Source organism: Oncorhynchus nerka, linkage group LG24, assembly GCF_034236695.1.
Source record: "Oncorhynchus nerka isolate Pitt River linkage group LG24, Oner_Uvic_2.0, whole genome shotgun sequence".
NCBI lineage: Eukaryota > Metazoa > Chordata > Actinopteri > Salmoniformes > Salmonidae > Oncorhynchus > Oncorhynchus nerka.
The window spans coordinates 59,285,594-59,309,874 of NC_088419.1; the positions used below are offsets into that span (position 1 = coordinate 59,285,594).

Sequence of the window (24,281 nt, forward strand, 5' to 3'; positions counted from 1 at the left end):
GAGCCAGGCTATTAGGTACAAAGTAAAACTACCAGTCTGAATCATATGCATAGTTTGCCAATGCACTGAGCTGTTGTGAAGTGAGTGTGTAGTGTATGTGAGCCTGTGATGAGCCCCTGGTAGTGCTTACCCTTCCCTGGTTGAAGGGGGGGCTGTTTTGTTCTCCTGGGCCCCAGGATCCAGAGCCATTGCGCTCATCCAGAGCTGGAAGAGAGAGACATGAAAGGGTTAGACTCGCACTGACTGGAGAAAGTACACAATGTCACCATTTATGAGGCCAGGCCATTTTATACTTAGCACTTTTACCTTTTAGAAATCAAAGCACTTTCTGCATTTAGTCCCCCTATTTGAAGAAGACATAGGTCATATCATGCTAGGAATATAAGACCAAATACTACAAATTTGACTACTTTAATATACAAGTGAATTTGTCCAAATACCTATAGACACCTTTAAATGAGGGAACTAGATACATCAAGTGCTTTCATTTCTAAAATGGTAAAACACATATGTATGAAAATACAGTCAAATAAAAAAGGTAACATTCTATACTGTTGCCTAATATGAAACATGTGATCTCAAGTATAGAGCACAATTCTGTTTTAGTTTCACTGTCCAAATCAATATGTAGGGGTATATGTGTAGGAATGTAGCCATAATGCTAGCACCCATCACTCAGGTGAACTTGTCAGCACTGCAGAGTCCCTGAGCCAATGCATGTCATTCACAGGTCTTAAAAGGCAACACCATTGGGACAACAGATCACCTTTAAGAGAATCTGTCATTGTCGCATTAAGGAAGGACCATTCCATACATGTCCATGTGAAAACCTCAAATTGAAGAAGCAGTGATGGGAACTGCTGTTTTAAATCACCAGTCACTGATTCTATAGTGGGCAATGATCCTGTCGTAGTTGACTGAGAAACCAAAATGATAACAGAATGTGTCATTGTCTAGCTTCTCATTGCCATTTGTTTCACAGCAGTTGAGCAGATGCCATAATATGGTAAGCCATAAAACACCAAATAACATACATAAATCATATATGAATATGTTAAATCATTTCACAAGTGGCGGCTGTGTGGCTGAGGAAAAACAAGCATTCTAAAGATTGGTAGAGCAGAAATTCCAAAATACCCCCATCACCCCTTTCTCCTTGTCTTATCCGTTAATGCTACCAAGCCTCTCTGGAGACACAGGGCTTAATTGCATACTGATTTGCATAAGTGTGCATATTAATGCGGTTTCCTTATGAATATTCATATTTCTCCTTTGATTTCTGCCTAATTAAAAAAATGTGTGAGAGAGAGTGAGGGGAGGGAGAGAGGGTCTGGGCGAGATGAGCGGCTGACGACTCAGAATGAGTGATGAGGCTAACAGAGCGGTGCAAGCACCTACACACGCCATGACAGCCATGATCTATGGAGCTGATGCCACTGGCATGGAGAAGCAGGGGAGCAGAGAGAGAGGCACCTCCAAATATCAGCCTTACTCAGTCACTGTCAGTGAGCTGAAAGGTCACACTGCTAAGACAGTCACATTTAGTCACAAGGACTGATGGACACAACTAAATATGAGCGACAGGCTTTGCATGGACACCACTTCAACAGCCCTGCTGGCAGAGTTAGTCCACTCAATACGGAGACCCAATCAAATCCACATAAGTGGCACCCCAGGGCCATAAAATAAGGCTTCTTAAAAACCTTCTCCATTATCCAGTGTCTACAATGGCTTCGTTCCAACAGCCAGTCAATAGTAGTATTTGGTGCCCACATAGACCTACGGCACTTAATAAAAGGCCTCAATTTGTCGAGCGGGTACTACATGAGATAGAGAGAGCATCGCCTTGCAGAGAAATTCTGACAACATTGTTTCACACTTGGTGGAGTAATTAACTTGGAGGCAATTAAACAAGGTGGGGAGCTGCTGAGGTGACACCGACGCACAGCCAGCTATATTGAGAAGTGAGAGCCAAACACTGAGGAGCCTACTGTCACTATGGAAGAGGGGAGGAGAGACGGAGGATGGGAGGACAGGGGTGAAGGAAAGAGGAAAAGGCATGGGAGATAAGAGGGGAGAAGGAAAGAGGAAAGGCATGGGAGATAAGAGGGTAGAAGGAAAGAGGAAAAGGCATGGGAGATAGAGGGGAGAAGGAAAGAGGAAAAGGCATGGGAGATAAGAGGGGAGAAGGAAAGAGGAAAAGGCATGGGAGATAGAGGGGAGCAGGAAAGAGGAAAAGGCATGGGAGATAAGAGGGGAGAAGGAAAGAGGAAAGGCATGGGAGATAAGAGGGGAGAAGGAAAGGGCTGGGGGGGACTAAAGACAGACTTCATGCTGCAATAATTGTTTCATGTTCATTCTTAACGCTTTTACAGAAGACCTTCAATTTCATTGTTTACGTGTAAATTATGTTATAAGTGTGGTTCCGTTCTCTTCTCCCACTTTCTACCTGTTGAAACGTTGAACTCCAACGTCTAACCTGATTCAGTAGATGAGAATCTAGTGAAGGCCATGAGGGAAATATTAACATTGTACAGGCCAGCCAGCCGCTGAACAAATAATCTGATTTTGAGGCACAAAATCTTCTCACTGGGCAAAATCGAATATGCCTCTGAAAAGGCAGCCTGGATCATTTCTTGCGTCTTAAAACCACAAGCAAAAGGCAAGGTCTAGTAGACCAGACAGTTTTTAATGCCACCAGTATAGGACATATTTGATAGAAGTTGGCTGTTCAGATCACAAGGTGACAAACATCCTATGACAATCATCTGAAATAATATTTGTGTGGGAGTGTGTGCGCACAAGCACGTGTCTCTGCCTGTGAGAGAGGGTTGTTTGTTGTTGTTGGGGGGGGGGGGGAAATGTGGCCTGTCCTGGGTGGGTGGATGACGGGGCCAGCAGCTGCAGAGGTGAGTGAGGGGATGCCTGGTGGAGCCCTGTGGGTGTTACTGCTCCCACAGCCCCAGCTCCAGCTCCCCTCTCCACACGCTCTGGGCTATGGGCCCTGACGAGGAGGGGAGGACGCCTAATGCAATTAGCACCCCTCCGAGTACTTTTGTGTTGGTGAATAGAGGCGGACTGGTAGGCCACAACTCCACCGGTGCCTTTCCCGCGCTGAGTCAGTCACCTACTAGTAGAACAGAAGCGGCGATGTCACAGGCTACAGTTGGGCCAGTTAACCAGGAAGTTGACCTGTTTGCAGGAGAACAATACAGAACAAACAGGCTGCTCTTTGTTATGGCAATGTGATCTTATCATAATGGGGAGGACTGAAGTCAAGTTGTCATTTAAGGAAAAAGTGGAAGAGGAGCGAAATACACATTTTTCACATACATTGCCTACTTCAAAAGAAGTACATTCTCAAGTGAAAAACTGACGTAAAACTGCTAAAGTGTGTAATTTAGACCTGTACCGATGCTACTCCCTGTTGATTGTATATCTACTTATAACAAGGGATTTGGTGCAGCTTCAGAGTGGAAGACAGGAAGAAACGTATCCAACAAGCCTGAATTGTAGCTTACAGATGCCCTAATCTCTCACTGGATTGATAGGCTTGTGTCATAACCTCGAACAGAATCTCTAGAGGTTGGCAGTGTGGCACTCGTGCTATTACGAGCTACCTGGAGTTCTCTGAAAGTTAAATGTGACATCTTGAAGTATCACATTCGAATGGTGTCAATGACCAAGGGGCACACTTAGGACAGGGAGAGGAATGAACTTCTCACTGCTAAGTAATTGCCTGCTGTAATAGAAACAAACTGAGTCCTGCCACTGATCCCCATTCAGAGGGTTCCCACTCTGGCCAACACTCCATGCTGGGCCAGTTAAGTGTTCCAGAGCTCGGGGTGAGGGGCATTGTCTCTGGCTGAAGCCATTTCCTGTGAACCAAGTGGGGGGAAGAGCCCTGTGTCGAGTTGGGGGAGGAGTGTTTTATACTTCAGGGTGGGGGAGTCGTTTCAAGTCCATAAGCCCTTTTCTGCCTTTGTTCCTCTGCGGCCGAGTTCTTACTCTGGGGGCCGCACCGAGTGTGACTCCATTTCACACTGCAGGTTGGCAGGGTGACAGAGGGAAGGAACATGTCTTACTAATAACATTCAGCAAAAGCTACTCGCACATTTCAGGTGTTTCCGAAATACAAGCCATGTTGGTGGTAGAAAAAGATGAATTGGAAGTTGAAAAATATAGATTAAAAAAAATATTTGAATTCGCTAAATAGAGACATATTGTAAATCTAAATGGCCACCAAGATGGTTTGCTTCATCACCCGACCAAAAAACAAGTTTGGTCTCATTCAACAACCAAAAATAAATGAGACATTCTTCTGAATTACAGAGATTTTGTCATCCAACACACAGTGTTCAAAGGCACCAACAACGTTCTGAAGCTTTAGCACAGATGAATCATCTTGGTTAGTTAAAAAGGTAAATGTGCACACGGAGTGACAGAGCAGAGCAGGCTTGAATATTAGGAGAACTAGGATCAAACTAACCAGATCTGGACAACTTACTACCAGCAATAAAAGGTGATGAAATACTGTCCCCACACAGCGAAAGTAGGAGGTCAATCAAAAATATATACAGTATCTTTAATTCTATTGCAAAGTGAATGGGTGAAGGCGTAATGCAATAGAACAAAACCACTACTGCACCACTGCTCTAGTACTTTAAACGTATTATACAAGGACAAATAGCAATGTTGCAGCTACATAAACAGCCATTATCCATTACTTACTGACCTTACCAAAACTTGATACAATAAGGCTCAGAAAGACAGTTTTACAGTATTCTCCATTCAGAACAGAATCTTACCTGATCCGCCAAACTGACTGCTAGCGAGTGTCGTCGGTCTGTTCTTCCCATTAGCCACAGGTGGTGCAAACATCTAGAATAGAGAAGAGGTGGGAAATAAATACTGATGTGAATATTCACATTGGCCACACCTTCTTTGAACATACAGTAAAGCTAGATCATCGTCTGTGATGTGAAATGTGGGCTAATGTGGGCTAGTGATCTAGCCTAATCCCTGGTCACAGGTGCTTGCTTAACATGCCATCTCATGAGCCACTGTATGTGCTTCTGCCTCTTGGCATCTGGGCCAGCAACAGCCATACTGTAACATTATCAGCCAATCCTGCCACAGAACACACACACACACACACACACACACACACACACACCTTGGTCTCCAATGGGTTTAGATTCCATACATAGCTACTGCTTACAGGACCATGGACACATTTCTGATTTGAGTGGGTGGCGACACAAATGGATGTGCATAGCAAACCTAAGCCTTGACACACACACACTAGTGGCCCATTAAGAAAGGGAGGGAATAAAACCAATGGAATTTCCCTTACCGTTAAGGCTTCAATAACACAGAGAGGAAATGAAATACCTGGGCAGGTCTTATATTAGTATGCTGTGGTTAGTGGAGGAATATCAATGTGTGGGACATCAAGTCCGATGACAAGAGTTTACTCAATTAGGGTTCCAGGTCTTGAATCCACAGATATTTTTCAGCCTATAGTAATTATCCATAATAATCTATTTACACAGGCTCAGCTATTCAATTTATCCAGAGATCCCCAAAAAAACACATGAATGTCAACTTAAAAAGCCCAACAGAAATCATACGGTAAAAATGAATGAATACACAAGCTGATGCCAGCAAGTAGATGAAAATCAAACCCAAAATCTCCTATTAGTCTGACCATTCATAAAGACCTGCTTTCAAGAGACATAAACGACAGGGTTACCCCATTCCAAACAGCATGTATTGAATACGATGTGGGGTGTTTCAGCGCAAGAACCACTCAAAAGTATGGAGAGTCCCTTCAAACGCTTCCCATAAGTAATTATCAGCCATCAAAATATTGCAAGGTTGTGCACAAAATAAGAAAAACCAAACTCGGAGCAAAAACAAACATTACGGCAAAATAAGAATCAAATACATCTCGCTTGAATAAATCTTCAGGATTCAGGTCAGCCCAAACCATAAAATCAACCTTACTGATCTTTTTTCATTTTCAAACACTGGTTTAAAACCAATGAATAAACACCTAGAACCTGTGGTACATTCAGGTGACCTTGCTTTGATTTATTGAGGATGGGGTAAAACAAAACAAAAATATTAAAATCAAATCACTTCTGGGAGGGATGAAGCTACTTTTGCCATGCTGGAGTTCAAGGATGGAAAAGAACATGGGGTAAGCAATGTGGAAAAATTATAACCTGCTAATGAATCGGGAACAAGGAGAACTGTTTAACGGTTTTGCTGTCATTATTTTGGATATGTAACGGGCCCGTCCCTCCCCATTCAGCCTCTCTCTCTCTCTCCCACCCTCCCGGTCCAGCAGTCTATGTCCTGGTCCCAGACCCCTAGCCCGCTCTCTCTTACCGCACTGAAATCCAGGAGGTCGTTGAGTTCCTTGTCTTGTGTTCCCACTGCAGTCATTCTCTGCTGCTGCTGCTCGTTCATGCCCCTCAGTCACTAACAACCCTACGAGAGAGATTCGCAAATAAGATAGACTGACTTTTAGTGGAACCAGACTAGAGAGCACAAACACATTGAATGTGACTGAAAAAATAAATAAAATAAGAAAAAAAAAAAAAAAAAAAAAAATCAGGCTAGATATTACTGGCTGATATGCCATGAGGAATTTCTGAGTTCTATCACTTGAGAAAATGAATGAACATACTGCTTTTTTTCTGGCCATGTAATTCACTCTTGCCTACCACTCACTATGGACACGGATGCGCAAATAGTTGGCGAAAGTTGAGTACCCAGACTAATAGTCCAAGATCCTTCCCCTCTTATTGTCGTTTAGATGATTTCCCAGAGGCTCCCAACCTTAACACTGCCGCCTGTCCGCCTAGGACTTCTTCATGATAATAATAGTTGTCAGACAGACATGGGTATTTTGGCATATGGGACACGGATATTCAAACAATATTCAGAGGAGATAAAAAAAGGGCAACACTATTTTGTTGTAACCGAGTTAAAATGGGTAGCATTTCCCTTGTCACATATAGGCCAGTGCAATAAATCATTGTGAACAATCACATATGAACAAATACAACATAAAGAAAGACCAGAGAGGGTAATTAACTCCTTTGGGCATGACCACATAGGTTACTAATAGTGAGGCATCACTATACAGGCTGCAAGGATGGGAATCGGACACTCCATGTGAAGAATATAGGCCTGCCTAGTTAATGTATCCCTTATTCAAACTTTACCAAGACTAACCACTTCTCTCAGGCCATGTCTTCCGCAACAAATCACATGCACGTTGATCATCCATTTCTACATGAAAGTAAAGTATATTAGGTTTACAATTAGACATAATTGGAGCTATTGTTAGACCTCGGCAATAGGGGTGAAAGGCAGAGCTAATGGATGTATGCAAACATGTCATTACCAAATTACCATATGTCAGCACAGAGGAACCTTGTCAAATGGCACAAAAAGCATGAATACTGGATTTACCCTGTGTTTTGCATTCCAACGGGAGCCTGAGGCAAAGAAGCAGAGCTCAGATGCTCAGCAGCACTACATGCCTCAGAATAAACTGCCAGTGCAACAGAGAAGAAGCACTAGGGCGCCAACAGGTGGTGTACTTTTACAACCTCCTTTGTAATCCATTTCTTGTGCAATTTGTTGTAAACAACCATTTGAAGGTTTGAACCACAAAATAAATGCAACTTGTCAGGTGTAAATGTAAACACCAGATTTGTAACAATACATCAATTGCAAAATGAAAGCTATTCTTACTTTCTTCATATTTGTCACACACACACACACACACACACACACACACACACACACACAGGGCTAGTAGTTCCTTTGAGCCCAGAGTGGAATCAAGGATTTTTTTTTAATACAAAATTACGCTTTAGTATCTTCAACGTTGAATAAATTCCTTGGAGAAGACGTGTGTAAAAACAATACTTAAAAAATGCCTATAAACCATTCAAAGGAGCCATCAGGATTAGGCCTTGGTGTTGAAAGTGAAGGCAGGTTAGGCCTACATGACCTAACCTTGAAACAAGACCCCCCCTAATATAACAATAGGCCCAATTGTAAATATGCCTAATGTTGTCTTGCCACACTTTTGGATAAGGTGGTAGGCCAAGGATACACAAACCTTGCCAAACATAAACCACCAAAACAATTACTGTTCTAAAATGTTGTGGGTACATCTGGATATTTAAAGGGACGCTGGCACTGTGGATACACACATATTATTGTACAGAATAGTATCTTTTGCTACCCAGTTAGAACAATATTCGGAAGCAATAGATTAGGGCTATGGTCGCCTTGTACACGTGAGCCAGACAAGGCAAGACGTCCTCCATGTGCAAACTATAGTCTCTATTCTTAAAAAAGGAACATATTTTGTACACAATTTTAATGTTATTTTAATTATGCAAAACACATTTTGACAAGTGGGCTACTCTACCCAAACCTTGCATATCCAGGCCTCTGTTTCTGAGAGCTGACATCAATGCAAAATCCATTGTGATCATCATGCACTTCCCAAAACCTTCGAACATATTCAAGCACCACCAAAAAAACGAATAGCAGAATGTGAGTTTTGGACAATTGTGTTTTTCCTTTGAATAGACATTAACAGAAAATATAAATATATGTTTTGAGTTGAAAAAAAAAAAACTCAAATACAACTGTTGCTTCTCAGCAAGGGAATATAATGTGTCTGGCTGCAATGAATCCAACTAAAACTTTACATTATTGTCGGGAACAGCATCATGAGCAAATGTATTCAGAAATCTGCTGAGTTCAACGATATTTTCATTCCGATTAAATGTTTCCATATCGTTTCGCGTAGTTTCCCTAACTGAAACAACGTAAATATTTATTCCTGGTTGCAAAATCATTCTACTCCGCTCGCTAGCCGTTTCCAAAGATAATAGGCCACGTCTAGGTCCTATAGCCTGCTGAAAAGGGATGCTTTCCAGCCGGAGGATAGTCAGTTTCCAAGGGCTCTATGTTGTGGAATTAAGAATGAGATCTATCGCTACACAACGTAAAATAATTCCATTAACCTTGAGGAAAAGAAAAAACACCTAAAATACACTGAAAAACAAATAATGTGGCCTCCTTGAATAACTGAGAAAGTCATTTTAATAAGGTTATAAATACGTTCTTTCTTTTGAAATACGACAACAAACTCAAGGTTGAAGTTTGCATTTCAGTTAGTCCAAAAAGGAGATGGTGGGGGGTTGGGGGAAATAAGTCATTTCCTGCCAAATGTGGAATAAAATAAATGTAAATCTAGCCTGTGACCATCCGCTTAACCACTTTCATAAAGGGGTCGTTGTTTGTGTATTAGTGGTTATTGAAACGTCTGCGTTAGTTGCTTTACATTTCTGATGAACTCTTGAAATGGCAGGGTGAACCAATGAAAGTACAAGTTTATAATGCCCCTCAACATTACTTAGGCTATATAGCCGATTAGATTTAGTCGTCATTCCCACTGATCGAACACAGGCTTCTTTAGGGGAAAATTGTGACTAGTAAACACATCAAAGTGAGTCAAATTCAGAATAACCTATATCTTTATGGGGAACAAAGGACTAATTTCCCCCACTACACGGTTGGTGCGGAGACCACCACACACTTGAGGGCTGAACTCACCACCTTACTAGAAACCAGACAAAAACTTGCATCCCCCCGCTCCAACCACACATTCCCAAAACTTTTGATAATTGTAGAAGTCAGACGTTCTACAATTGGCCACATCCCACCTAATGAATTCGTGCAATTTTCCCGACTATATGTCAGTCTGAAACAGAAGCATTTTTTACCTTTAATCTTCAAATGTCTGGCATCCAACAGTAAAAAGAAAGGCTGTCTCTCGCAGGGGGAAAAAACATAAAACTTCAAGAGAATTTCAACCTCAGCGCGTGAAACGCATTGGATCGCTGTAGGTCTTCCTTATTCCTCCTGAACCTTGCTTCGTTACACTGTCCACGTCATTAGTACAATGTAACCAGTTTGCATCCAAACAATATCTAGTTATTAATCTCACGTCTTCCTTTTTGTTGTTACAATTGAGATGATTTCATTCTTCTAGAAGACATCTTAACCACCTCCGTCCACATTGTCAGAAGCAACAACGTATCCTTCCGCATAAAAAGAGGGCCTCAAAGCAGCGGTGTCCAATTTCAAACGCCTATATAGAGACAACCTATTTGCTCATCGGAAAAGAACAACTATAAGTTGTAACGACTTAAATTTATGTAACCGCCGCATATGTTAAATCGTTGGCCAACAGTTAATGTGTACTCTTCAAAATAAAGGAGATCTAAAGGACTACGCCTTTTAGCGGAAGGTTATAGTAGGAAAGTTAGCTGCGATTACACAGCAGCTTCACGAGATGGAATGATAAATCCGTAAAAGCATAGCCAATAGAAAAACATATATGAGTGACAAGCAGACACGGAAGCCAATAGCCGACCGCAAATACATATTTGAACCTCCCTCTTCTTGACGCCTGGTTTGCTGTGTGCTCAGGGAGGCTGTGAGGGGGCTACAGTGTAGCCTCTGACATCATTTTAATGCTGTGGTTAACATTTTGCTCGGTCTACATTTTGTAAACGTAGCCTAGGCTACTCCAAGCAGAAGGGTGAAATTGTCAAATAAATAACATTTATTGCCTAACTATATCACACTACTAGTTGTACAAGGCTTGGCTTCAACTATGTGTACTGTAGTGCCAACAGAGTGGGCATCACTAAATTGTTAATTCAGACTAGCCATAAGATCTAGCCTAGGATCTAGCCTGTTTTTGCAAGTTAGACTTTTACAATTTCTTGATAATGAAAATGTTCACCTTAAAACTGGTCACACCATTGAGTATATCCCATTTTGGCAAAAATATTTTCTAAGAAATAGATAATAGATCATCAATAACTATTTTATTATTCAGGGCCCGAGTTTTTTAGACCAGGTGATATGACCAGGGAAACCTCAAGGCTAGGTTGATTGGTTATGTTCATGCTATTTTCACTTGGACATAAAACTAAAGCGTCCTCTGTCTTTCTGCGCCTGATACATAGACCTGGGGTGGAGAGAGAAGGGAAAGGAAAGAGTATAGTATGGGATCATAACAGAGCATGAATGTGGGGGGAGGGGAGAGGTCTGGCTACAGAGAGAGTGAGAGAACATGTGTTGAGAGAGGGAGAGCGCATAGCGAGGTCTAAGTTTGTTTGATGACTATATCCATATTGATTAATCAATCAATCAATCAAATGGACAGAAACCCAGCCTAAAACCCCAAACAGCAAGAAACACAGATGTAAAAGCACGGTGGCTAGGAAAAACTCCCTATAAAGGTAGGAACCTAGGAAGAAACCTAGAGAGGAACCAGGCTCTGAGGAGTAGCCAGTTATCTTCTGGCTGTGCCGGGTGGAGATGATAAAAGTACATGGCCATTTAAGGTCAGATTTTTCTTCAAGATGATCACAGTGGTTGTAGAGGGTGCAACAGGTCAGTACCTCAGGAGTAAATGTCAGTTTGCTTTTCATAGTCAAGCATTCAGAGGTCGAGACAGCAGGTGCGGTAGAGAGAGTGTCGAAAACAGCAGATCCTGGACAAGGTAGCACATCCGGTGAACAGGTCAGGGTTCCCTACCCGCAGGCAGAACAGTTGAAACTGGAGCAGCAGCACAACCAGGTGGACTGGCTACAGGCAGGAGTCATCAGGCCAGGTAGTCCTGAGGCATGACCCTAAGGCTCAGGTCCTCCAGGAGAGGAGGGAGAGAGAATTAGAGGAAGCATACTTAAATTCACACAGGACACCAGATAAGACAGGAGAATTACACAAGAAATAACAGTCTGACCCTAGCCTGCCGGCACATACTGTAGACTAATGCAGCATAGATACTGGAGACTGAGTCAGGGGTGGGTCGGGGGACATAGTGGTTCCATTCAATTGACTAATTAAGAGAAAGGAGAAAAACTATATGAGTTAATAGCTTGATAAGTTTGATAGCGTGATAGTTTGTATTTTCCATAAATTACCACGAAGATACACATCCTTCGAATGATTCAATGGTTTTAATAATCTTCACCTCCCCTGACAAAGGGCAAAATATTTGCAAACTAAGTGGTTAAGCGGGCATTGTGCACATATACATATGTTATAGACAGCTTATATTCTTCATATAGCAAGTCTTTCTGACAGCTAGCACTATGATGTTATTCCTTTTTTTCTTTTACCCCTTTTTCATGGTATCCAACTGGTAGTTACAGTCTTGTCTCATTTCTGCAATTCCCGCACAGACTCGGGAGAGGTGCAGGTCGAGAGCCGTGCGTCTTCCGAAACACAAACCAGCTTCTTAACACAACGCCCGCTTAACCCGTAAGCCAGCAATGTGTCGGAGGGTGACCGTGTCAGCGTGCATTGCACCCAGCATAGGAGTCGCTAGAGCGTGATGGGACAAGAACATCCTGGCCGGCCAAACCCTCCCCTAACCCACGTGTAATCACGCCTGCCCAGGACCTCCACATCCGGCTTCTTCACCTGCGGGATCGTTTGAAACCAGCCACCCGAACAGCTGATGAAACTGAGGAATATTTCTGTCTGTAATAAAGCCATTTTGTGTGGAAAAACTCATTCTGATTGGCTGGGCCTGGCTCCCAAGTGTGTGGGCCTGCGCCCTCCCAGGCCCACCCATGGCTGTGCCCCTGTCCAGTCATGTGAAATCCATAGATTAGGGCCTAATGAATTTATTTCAATTGACTGATTTCCTTATATGAACTGTAACTCAGTAAAATCATTGAAATTGTTGCATTTATATATGTGAGAGCCTCTGCCTTAAACCTTGGCATAGCACTTGCTATGCCAAGGAATGCTATGACCACCATTAATAAATTCAGGCTGGGTATCATATGGATGGCCATAACTGATGACGACTATCTGTGTTTATGGTATAAGTTGTGACCAAACAGGACAGTTAGAAAGCAAAGATTTTGTATGGAAATTATTTAAGGCGTTATCCAAATATCTAACTCTCCATTCAGAGAAAGAGGGATGGGCTGCCAATAGGAGATATAGGTAAATAATAATGTGTGTCCCCTGGGTAGGAGAGCCTCGGCAGCACAGTCTGCATTAATTAGTCCCAGAGACAGTCTGTGGAATGTAGTAGGGTTATTGCACATATGGGTCATAAATACCTTTACTAACACACTGAACACATTGACAGAAGACAGGATTTTTTTTTTTTATCCCGCTGTCAAAGAACATCTGACTCACTTATCTGACAACCACTTGAACAATCCTGTCTTAAGGTATCTATTAATCAAAAAGAAAAATTCTAACAGATGGAAACATCTGTTTGAAAATGAATTGCCAGAAAAAATTTTTTTTTCCAGTATTGGACCCTGGGTAAGAATAGTGCTGTTGTCAGTGTTAACAATGAGATTTGTAAGCCCTCCAAGTAGTTTGTAGTAACAGCTGGGCCTGACACGGAGAGCATGTACAAGGGCAGCCAAAGTGAAGACGGAGGGGGTGGAATTAAAAAAATAATATCTGAGAACCGCCAACTAACGGATAATAAACGTAAATTCATACAATATTGAGAGTGGATAGTGAACTCCAAGAATTATAGGTGGAATGGAAGGGGTATTGCATAGAATTGTAAATGGAGTATACATTTCTGTCAAGAGTACCTATAAATGTTTTATCAATACTGTGTGTTGCAGAGAAATAGAGCAGCATGATGTTAAATCACATAATTTAACCATCACTCATATTGCAGTGAGTTGTTTATTAGTAATAGGTTATATAATGGTATCACGACAGTCCCAGATGATTATCATCATATCATTGTCACTGTAAGAAAAAATGGATACCAAAATATCCAGTATATAATATACCATTTTAAAATACATTAATAGTACAATAGATAGACCACATAGAATGTATTTGGAGAGGGAGACTGCCTTATTTGCCCCCATAACTTCCTTCAAGCCATTCCCCGCCTCCTCTCTGTAATTAACGACAGATGCACACGGAACATTTGCATATGTCTTGCACATTGGTGCTAATCGGTCATATATTTGTGCACATGTATCAAATATTAATACGTGTATGCATCTTTGAATATTGATCAATTCATGTAAGTAATAAGTGTGTACTAATTATGCCATTTTAGATGTATTACAGCACAGAAACAAATAAAGAAAGGGGAATTATCCACTCCTGGGACAACATGGAATGAAGCACTGTATCAAATCAAATTTTATTGGTCGCATATACATATTTAGCAGATGTTTTTGCGGGTGTAGCGAAATGCTTGTGTTCCTAGCACCAACAGTGCAGTAATATCTAACCATTCACAACAATACACACACATCTAAAAGTAAAATAATGGAATTAAGAAATATATAAATATTAGGATGCCACTGTTCTTTGTTCCATTTTACACTGAACCTATGGTAGCATTTACCTTTCCTTTTTATGTTCTGTGGTTTGGTGCTACCTGTCTCTTACATCTTTTGTCACATCCAGCCCTCTTCCCCAGCATCCTCTCTGTTCAGTCTATAGGAAGCCACTCATGCAAACCACATCACCTGGTTATATCACACAGCAGTGAGACAAGCTGCTCACTACCTTACACACTGAGTGCCTCACAGCCAATGGCTGCATAACGGTAGAGGCTTTGGTTTGGGTGTGGGGGAAGGGCAGAGGTGCATAGGGTTCTGATCACACAAGAAACTAGGCCAAGGGCGACAACCCCTCAAACTCTAGCTCCTCCCATCACTGCAACTTATTACAGTCTCATGACAATCACTTGCAAAAATGTAATTAACCAGACATAAAAAACTATTTGATCCACAACACGTGTGTTTAGAGAATAAACCGTACCTATTTTGGGGATGATGCATAATTTGGTACCCCTTGAAAGCCATGCTCCAATGAAAGGGCGGATGGTAGCAGGTTATATGGATTGATAGCGTTGGCTGGGTGCCTGTGTTCTGAGTCTATCTCTGCAGAATGAAGGGGAGGAGAGAGGGACCTATCTGTTGTGCTCTCTGTGCTCATGGTAAACAGAACCCCAGAGCCAAAATTGTCCAAACTCAGGCTCCCACCTGTGTAATACCAGCAAGGTGCACAGAAAAAAAGCAAGTGTTTAAAAAGCTACAAGGTCAGCTAGCTATGGGGAAACACACAAGGTTAACATTGAATGTGAAGACACCTCAAATTAAAATAGTTGGTACATAATGTAACCTCATGGTAGACAAAGAACCCTCATGTGAACACAAATGTGTTATATATTATATTTCTTATAAAATACTGGGGCAGAGCTCCATAGAGCAGAACATTTGTTTTGTGGATTGACCTTAACATGTATCTCACAGACATCCCAGAGCTAAATTGAACACAATGTTGAATGTCACAGACAAAAACAAATCAACAGTGTATTTACAAAAAACACAAACCCTATTGCCCTCCCGGTTTTCAAATGAGGTGGTTTCCTGACCACTGTGTTTCTCTTGTGATTTCTATGTCACCCCTTCTGCCATCTTGGAATCCCATTATTGCGCAGTAGTTCCTAGGGTAGCCCCTGTTCTGCCACCCACGCCTTCAGGTACAGTTAACAGAACACTGGCTTCCTGTTTACAAAACCAGGCAGGCACATCAGAACCCCACCACGGAGCAGACTTGCAGTCGCATGAGCAAGAGCAAGAGCAAGAAGGAGAGCAAAAATGTGGCAGTGTAATGAAAGAGGGAGAAATATAACTGGGTTGAGAGAGAAAGCGAGGTCTCTAGCAATATCAACACTGCCCAATCTTTGGTCTCTTGACATTTTGTAAATATAATCTAATAAATAGTCAGATACTGAGTAGGAGGTGTAGGAAGGCAAAGTCATATAATTACAATCAAATCAAGGTTTGAATCGACTTAAAAATCAATTGGAGCAGGCATGTCAGGGAGAGGACAGAAGGAGGAAAAGAAGGAGAGAAAGGGAGATGGATGGGAGCGAGTGGGGGAGGGAGACAGAGATTGTTGGTGTCGTGGGAGCACAGGAACAACAATAACAGCAGTGTGTGTGTGTCTGTGTGAGTGCCTGTGTCTGTGTGAGTGCCTGTGTGTGTGTGTGTGTGTGTGTGTGTGTGTGTGTGTGTGTGTGTGTGTGTGTGTGTGTGTGTGTGTGTGTGTGTGTGTGTGTGTAAAGAGAGAGAGTGGAAGTGGGGGGTATTATTGCTCACAAAAGTGATGAAATGACATCTCCTCTACTCCACAACACAGCTGCTGCAGCAGTAGAACACATTCTGACAAGATACCTGAACTTTTTCTGTTTTCTCCCTGACACACGTCAGGTCATAACTCTGTTTGCCAGTGTATTCGGGTCCTCTTAACGTCTAATGTTCTCCCATTACAAACACACCATACTTATACTCTATTGTTGAACACAACCTTTTCAGTTCAAAACATGACCTTATATTTTACATCAGCAGAATATAAAAAAAATGCTTAGGGCTATATTTAGTCTATCACTGAAGCATTACAGATTGTGCAATAGAAATGTAAAGGTAATTTTCGATAGAGCCAACATATTCAGCATTTACTGTGAATCCAGTCTCCGCTAACATAGCAACAATCCCTTTCAATTTCAATCGCGCTGTAATGCTGAACTTCTGCGATACGGATTGAATAGAGCCCTTAGTCTATCTTTCCTTGATCAAGTACATTTTGCTTATCCTACCAAAGATGTTGTAACCTCTATGTACCATTTTGTTATTGGATAAAATATCAGAAATAATACTCAAGTGTATGACCCCAGGTAATAACTGATTTATAAAGTTATATTAATGTAAGTAATGCAGGTATTGGGCCCTCTTTTCGTTGGTTCTCTATATTAGTTCATACTTTCTGTATCCCCTCCCCCCTTTCTTTGCAGATTAGAATTAATTAGCAATCAAAGAGCCTCCAGAGAGCTCAGGCTCTTAATTACCTCCTCATTTACATTTTTGCATATTAATGACTGCAGAGTGGGGGTTTTGCCGCAGTGGTTTAAAGGCACCTCAGTCCTCTCCTCTAGGGAAGGGAATGGCCAGAGGCGAGGCTCCAAGCCTCTCCCGTCCCCCAGAATGCTTCCTTGTGGGAGTTGGGCAGAGTGGGAGTGGACGTGGAGCTGGGCGGCAGGGTGCAGGGGTTAAGGATCAATGTCCCTGATCAACATAAGAAAGAACATATGTCTTCTGCAGCGCCTAATTATTGTTATATTGAGGACTTAGGCACCTGATCTGAAAAAAGTATACCCTGAGAGGAAAACTGTCTCGGCATGTATATCACAGAGATACATATGTGAAAGGACTGAGAACAGTGCTGAATGTATCATGTTCAACCACATATAAAGGACGGGGAATTTGTATGCCCACAGAACAAAGTGTCTAAGAGGAAAATGAAGATAGCAGGTTTCCCTGTTTCTCTGTAAATGAACAACATTTCTAAGTGTTCATTGTAAAAACACCAGGGAGCCCAACTACCTCGGGTCATAACGAAGACGAAACACAAACGCACACCAGCGCACACACACATATGCACGTACACATGCACACACTCAAAGGGGTGTCACCAGAGATGCTAGACAACAGCTCCCAGGCATTTCTTACCCCCCCTGTGATGCTGTGCCTCTTATCCAATATGTTTAGACTATAACACATGGGCCTGAACATGGAAAATAACACCATATCCTACTGTGTCGGAGATACCTTACTCATTTCTTAGTCGTGTCAAGCCTAAAGACATTCTGCACTTCATTGTAGTCATGAATTTGTTTTAGTATAGTGTACTGTAAGTGTACTCATTTCATGTTTTGTTATTTTAATATAGATTATGTAAGCTTCAAGTATTCCTGAAAAATACTAGATTCATTATGGGGCGGCAGGTAGCCTAGTGTTTAGGGCGTTGTACTAGTTACCGGAAGGTTGCAAGATCGAATCCCCGAGCTGACAAGGTAAAAATCTTTCGTTCTGCCCCTGAACAGGGCAGTTAACCCACTGTTCCTGGGTTATTGTCGAAAATAAGAGTGACTTGCCGAGTTAAATAAAGGTAAAATAAAAAAATTATACCTAAAAAAATCCCACATACTCTCGATGTTAACGAAAAGCTTTTCCAAATCGGAAGAAATTGTCCTTATCCCCTAAGACCATAAACTTCTACAAATGCACCATTGAGTGCATTCTGTCTGGCTGTATCACCGCCTGGTACGGCAATTGCACCGCCCGCAACCGCAAGGCTCTCCACAGATGTGAGGCAGAGCTCGGTTTGTGGTTTTGGAAAGTATTGAAAGTCTCTATAGAAAGACTCAATAGAACACTCTAAAAGTGTTCCATTGACAAAGTTTAGTTACTAGCTAACTTACTAGCTTTTAAATTTGGATCCCATGACACGGTTAGCATCAGTTGCTGGGATCGCTACGATCTGTCCAGGGATCCTGCAAACCAAAAGTCTGAAGATCTGCTTGGCATAGCAGCTAGCCTAGCTGCTAACTAGCTATCAAGCTAGCAAGGTTTTCTTGAAAGCTTGAACACAGCCCACAACGGGATTAGCCCTTGTGACTGGTACTGCTAATTGTCCCGTGCTTGTGGCTGTTTAAATCCCTGCTGCTTGTTGCTGTTTCCATCTGCGCTGCGACCTGCCCTGTCTGGAACTGCATGGAGTAAAATGAAATCAAATTGTATTCGTCACATGCTTCATAAACAACAGGTCTGGACTAACAGTGAAATGCTTACTACCAGTGTTAGCCTACGTTGCTACCATGTAATCCAAAGCCACAGCCGGTGGGAGTAATGTGTTTCTCTATCACAGGTGAAGGATCTTTTAGATGAACAAAAATGGTTCTACAACCAGTTGTTAAAACAACAGCTAAATAGCTTCAAGAGCTTTGTCCAAATACTGATGGACTAAACTAATACAAGAACGGACAATCTGACCAGATCTAATGTGTTATATTCTCCTACATTCATTTCACATTTACACAAACTTCAGTGTTTCCTTTCAAATGGTACCAAGAATATGTATATCCTTGCTTCAGGTCCTGAGCTACAGGGAGTTCGATTTGGGTATATCATTTTAGGCGGAAATTGAAACAAAGGGGGCAGATCCTTAAGAGGTTGTTAAGAACAGTTTGCAGTTCTCCCAGAGGGAGGTGGATGTCCTGAAAGAGACCTGCAGCAAAATGACAAGAAACTCTAAGTCCACGCGAAATGACAGCACTATCTGTGAATTATTATTACAAATTACTGGGAAAATAGTCTATCTAGAGGGGCAATGCAGGGGGAATAACATCATTGTGGATGGCATACCAGAGTCCTCACATGAGAACTGAGCAAGTCTAAGGATAACATTTTTAAAAGGTTCACTGAAACGGTGACAGACTCAGGCTGATAGGGGTCAAGTTCCAAAGGTTTAAGGATAAGATGGCTGTTCTGGAGAGAGCCAAGAACTTCAGAGGAACCATATTCCTTATTAAAGAAGACTACTGTGAGCCAGAAGCGGAAATAACCTATCCCAGCCATAAAGGCTGTCGGAGAGAGTGGGGACATTGCTTACATCCACTGAGACAGGCTCATTGTCCACCCTCCCTCACAAAAGACAGGGAGGAGTGAAGGAGCCTAGCTTCCGGGTCAGTAGCTTCAGCCCCACATCACACACACAGACATACACCAACTGACACTCACAAGTGCCTGATTGACTGACTATTACCTGGAAAATGTTCTTGTCATGCTTTGCATGTTTTTTTTTTACCCAGGAAAGGGCTACAAATAGCCCATATTAATATATGTAACCTCAGAAATTAGGTTTAAGAAATCAGTAACTTCTTAACATCAGATAACATTAATATATTTGCCATCTCTGAGACTCACTTAGATTGCCAAAGAGAGTGGGGACATGGCCAACAGTATGTGGATATTCCTTCAAATAAGTGGATTCGGATATTTCAGCCACACCCGTTGCTGACAAGGTGTATAAAATTGAGAACACAGCCATGCAATCTCCATAAACAAACATTGGCAGTAGAATGACCTGTAATGAAGAGCTCAGTGACTTTCAACATGGTACCGTCATAGGAAGCCACCTTTCCAACAAGTCAGTTCGTCTTATTTCTGCCCTGGTAGAGTTGTCTTCTGGCATCCGCCAAATCTGGGTTTGGTGGATGCCAGGAGAACGCTACCTGCCCAAATGCATAGTGCCAACTGTAATGTTTGGTGGAGGAGGAATAATGGTCTGGGGCTGTTTTCCATAGTTCGGGCTAGGCCTCTTCCAGTGAAGGGAAATCTCAAAGCTACAGCATCCAATGACATTCTAAACAATTCTGTGCTTCCAACTTTGTGGCAACAGTTTGGGGAAGGCCCTTTCCTGTTTCAGCATGGCAATGCCCTTGTGCACAAAGCGAGCTCCATACAGAAATGGTTTGTTGAGATTGGTGTGGAAGAACTTGACTGGCCAGCACAGAGCCCTGACCTCAACCTCACCGAACACCTTTGGGATGAATTGGAATGCCTACTGCGAACCAAGCCTAATCGCCCAACATCAGCGCCCGACCTCACTAATGCTCCCGCAGCAATGTTCCAACATCTAGTGGAAAGCCTTCCCAGAGGAGTGGAGGCTGTTATAGCAGCAAAGGGGGTACCAACTCTATATATAACATCTACAGAAGAAACAGGAATGCCTATGGTGTAGGTGTTGCTGTACATGTTCAGAGCCATATTCATGTACAGCTTAGAGAGAATCTCATGCCTAATGCTGTTGAAGTGTTATGGTTGCAGGTTCACCAACCTCATCTAAAGCCTCTTCTTTGGGGGTGCTGCTATAGGCCACCAAGTGCTAACATTCATTATCTGGATAATATGTATGCAATGCTTGATAATGTGTGTGATGTTAACAGAGAGGTCTATATTCTAGGTGACTGGTTTTCATCAAGCTGTCCGCTCAAGAGGAAGCTGCTCACTGTAACCAGTGCAATTTTACCAATACCAACTCTGCTCTGAAGTTGTATCCATACCCATTGGATGTACTAACCATAATATAGTTCCAAAAGCTGGGCCTAAAATAGAGTTTAAGCGATAATACAAAACTTTTGGTACTAATTGTTATGTTGAAGATACAAAAAATATTTGTTGGTCTAATGTGAATAATATAGAGCATCCAGACCGTGCACTTGATCAAATCAAATGTTATTTGTCACATGCGCCGAATAAAACAGGTGTAGAACTTACTGTGACATGCTTAATTACAAGCCCTTAACCAATAATGCAGTTAAGAAAATAGAGTTAAAGAAAATATTTACTAAATTAACTAAAGTCAAAAAATGTAATAAAAAAAGTATAATATAAAGTAACACAATAAAATAACATTAATTAGGCTATATAAAGTGGGTACCGGTACCGAGTCAATGTGCAGGGGTACAGGACACTCAAGGTCATTTGTACATGTAGGTAGGGGTAAAGTGACTATGTATAGATAATAAACAGTGAGTAGCAGCAGTGTAAATACAAAGGAGGAGGGTGTGTCAATGCAAATTGTCCAGGTGGCCATTTGATTAATTGTTAAGCAGTCTTGTGGCTTGGGGGTAGAGGCTGTTATGGAGCCTTTTGGACCTAGACTTAGCGCTCCAGTAACTCTTGCTGTGCGGTAGCAGAGAGAACAGTCGATGACTTGGATGACTGGAGTCTTTGATCATTTTTTGGGCCTTCCTCTGACACCACCTAGTATATAGGTCCTGAATGGCAGGAAGCTTGGCCCCAGTAATGTACTGAGCCGTACGCACTACCCTCTGTAGCGCCTTACGGTTGGATGCCGAGCAGTTGCCATACCAGTTGCCATTTCCTGGTGTGTTTGGACCATGATAGTTTGTTGGTCATGTGGAACTCAGCCCTCCTTTTCCTGTAGTCCATGATCATCACCTTTGTCTTGCTTACGTTGAGGGAGAGATTGTTGTCCTGGCACCACACTGCCAGGTCTCTGACCTCCCTATAGGCTATCTCACTGTTGTCGGTGATCAGGCCTACCACTGTTGTGTCATTAGCAAACTTAATGATGGTGTTGGCCATGCAGTCGTGGGTGAACAGGGAGTACAGGAGGGAACTAAGCACACACCCATGAGGGGCCCCCATGTTGAGGATCAGTGTGGTAGATGTGTTGTTGCCTACCCTTACCACCTGGGGGCGGCCCGTCAGGAAGTCCGGGATCCAGTTGCAGAGGGAGGTGTTTAGTCCCAGGGTCTTTAGCTTAGTGATAAGCTTTGTGGGCACCCTGGTGTTGAACACTGAGCTGTAGTCAATGAACAGCATTCTCACATAGGTGTTCCTTTTGTCCAGGTGGGAAAGGGCAGTGTGGAGTGCGATTGAGATGGCGTCATCTGTGGATCTGTTGGGGCGGTATGCGAATTGGAGTGGGTCTAGGGTTTCCGGGAAGACGGTGTTGATGTGAGCCAAGACCAGCCTTTCAAAGCACTTCATGGCTACTGACGCGAGTGCTACGGATCGGTAGTCATTTAGGCAGGTTACCTTTGCTTTCTTGGGCACAGGGACTATGGCGGTCTGCTTGAAGCATGTAGGTATTACAGACTCTTAGGGAGAGGTTGAAAATGTCAGTGAAGACACTTGCCAGTTTGTCCTCGCATGCTCTGAGTACACGTCATGGTAATCCGTCTGGCCCTGTGGCCTTGTGAATGTTGACCTGTTTAAAGGTCTTGCTTACATCGGCTACGGAGAGCACGGTCACACAGTCGTCCGGAACAGCTAGAGCTCTCATGCATGCTTCAGTGTTGCTTCCCTCGAAGTGAGCATAAAAAGCATTTAGCCCATCTGGTAGGCTTGCCTCACTGGGCAGCTCACGGCTGAGTTTCCCTTTGTACTGCGTAATAGTTTGCAAGCCCTGCTACATCCAACGAGCGTCAGTGCCGGTGTAGTTCTGTATTGACGCTTTGCCTGTTTGATGGTTTGTCTGAGGGCATAGCAGGATTTTTTATAAGCGTCCGGATTAGTGTCCCACTAAGCGGCAGCTCTAGCCTTTTGCTCAGTGCGGATGTTGCCTGTACGGCTTCTGGTTGGGATATGTACGTACGGTCACTGAGGGGACGACGTCGTAGATGCACTTATCGACTATTAAACAGCTTCAATCTCCAGGCCATCAGACTGGTAAACAGTCATCACTAGCCGGCCTCCGCCCAGTACCGTGCCCTGAAACTTAGACACTGTCACTAGCCAGCACTTTAGAGACTGCTGCTCTAAGTACATAGTCATTGAACACTGGTCACTTTAATAAATGTTTACATACTGTTTTGCCAACTTCATATGTTTATACTGTATTCTAGTCTTGGCTCATCCAATATAACTTCTGCTGCACATACCTTTTCTACTCATATACTGTCCATACACCCCATATATATATATACATTTATATAACATACTATGACATTGCTCGTTCTGATATTGCTCTTTCTGATATTTCTTCATTTATTTTTTGTTACTTTTTGGATTATGTGTGTATTGTTTTGTAATGCTAGATATTACTGCACTGTTGGAGCTAGAAAACACAAGCATTTTGCTGCACGTGTGATAGGAAAAAGGGAATCAGAGAGGTGCGGGGGCTGCCATAATCAAAATCCACATCTTTGGTGCCCGGTGGGTGGGTTAACTGCCTTGCTCAGGGGCAGAATGACAGATTTCTACCTTGTCAGCTCTGGAATTCGATCCATCAACCTTTCAGTTACTGACCCAATGCTCTAACCACTAGGCTACCTGCTAACGTCTACAATTCTATGTACATGACCAATACAGTATGTAGGAAATCAAATAAAAATGTATGACATCATGGGCTAAAGCTAGGAAGCATATACTGTGTAACCACATGAATAACACAAGAGAATGCAAACACACTCACACACATTCGCACAGTGGGCTCTTAAGCCTTGTTCACATTGGTTTGAATGACTCCAATCCAATTTTTGGGGAGTATGTTCTTTTTCCTGCAGTCTGAACAGCCAAAAAGCACATGGAATCGGATATTTGAAGCCACATTTCAAACCACCTTCGAAGTCTGATTTCTGGCTATGCGACTTGTGTCTGAACGGTCAAATCTGATTTATTTGCCCTGAAGTGGTTTTTAGACTGTTACTTGGCATATCTTGTTGCTTGCTACTCTGTTGACAGTTTGACAAGAACATGTGGTAGCTAACTAGCTTGATAATTGTTTACAAACAAATGAGTGAATGTGCTAGAAAGCTGAACAGCTACCTACCC

At 42.5% G+C, this 24,281-nt stretch overlaps 1 protein-coding gene across 14 annotated transcripts in view; it reads right to left on the minus strand.

Annotated features, from left to right (window-relative positions):
- Nucleotides 1-10,381, minus strand: part of tcf3b (transcription factor 3b) — a 27,248-nt gene extending 16,867 nt beyond the window's left edge. For 4 of the 14 annotated variants that reach the window (XM_029632484.2, XM_029632483.2, XM_065009004.1 and 1 more), the window contains exons 1-4: nt 9,828-10,376; nt 6,397-6,498; nt 4,809-4,881; nt 131-204 (exon numbers count right to left, since the gene is read on the minus strand). In XM_029632484.2, coding sequence (XP_029488344.2) covers nt 131-204; nt 4,809-4,881; nt 6,397-6,477 — 228 coding nt within the window. In that variant the 5' untranslated portion in view covers nt 6,478-6,498; nt 9,828-10,376. Of the gene's footprint in view, nt 1-130; nt 205-4,808; nt 4,882-6,396; nt 6,499-9,827 lie in introns of all 14 variants that reach the window. The other 10 variants (XM_029632481.2, XM_029632478.2, XM_029632479.2 and 7 more) reach the window with 5 other exon arrangements.
- Between the last annotated feature and the right edge of the window lie 13,900 nt (nt 10,382-24,281).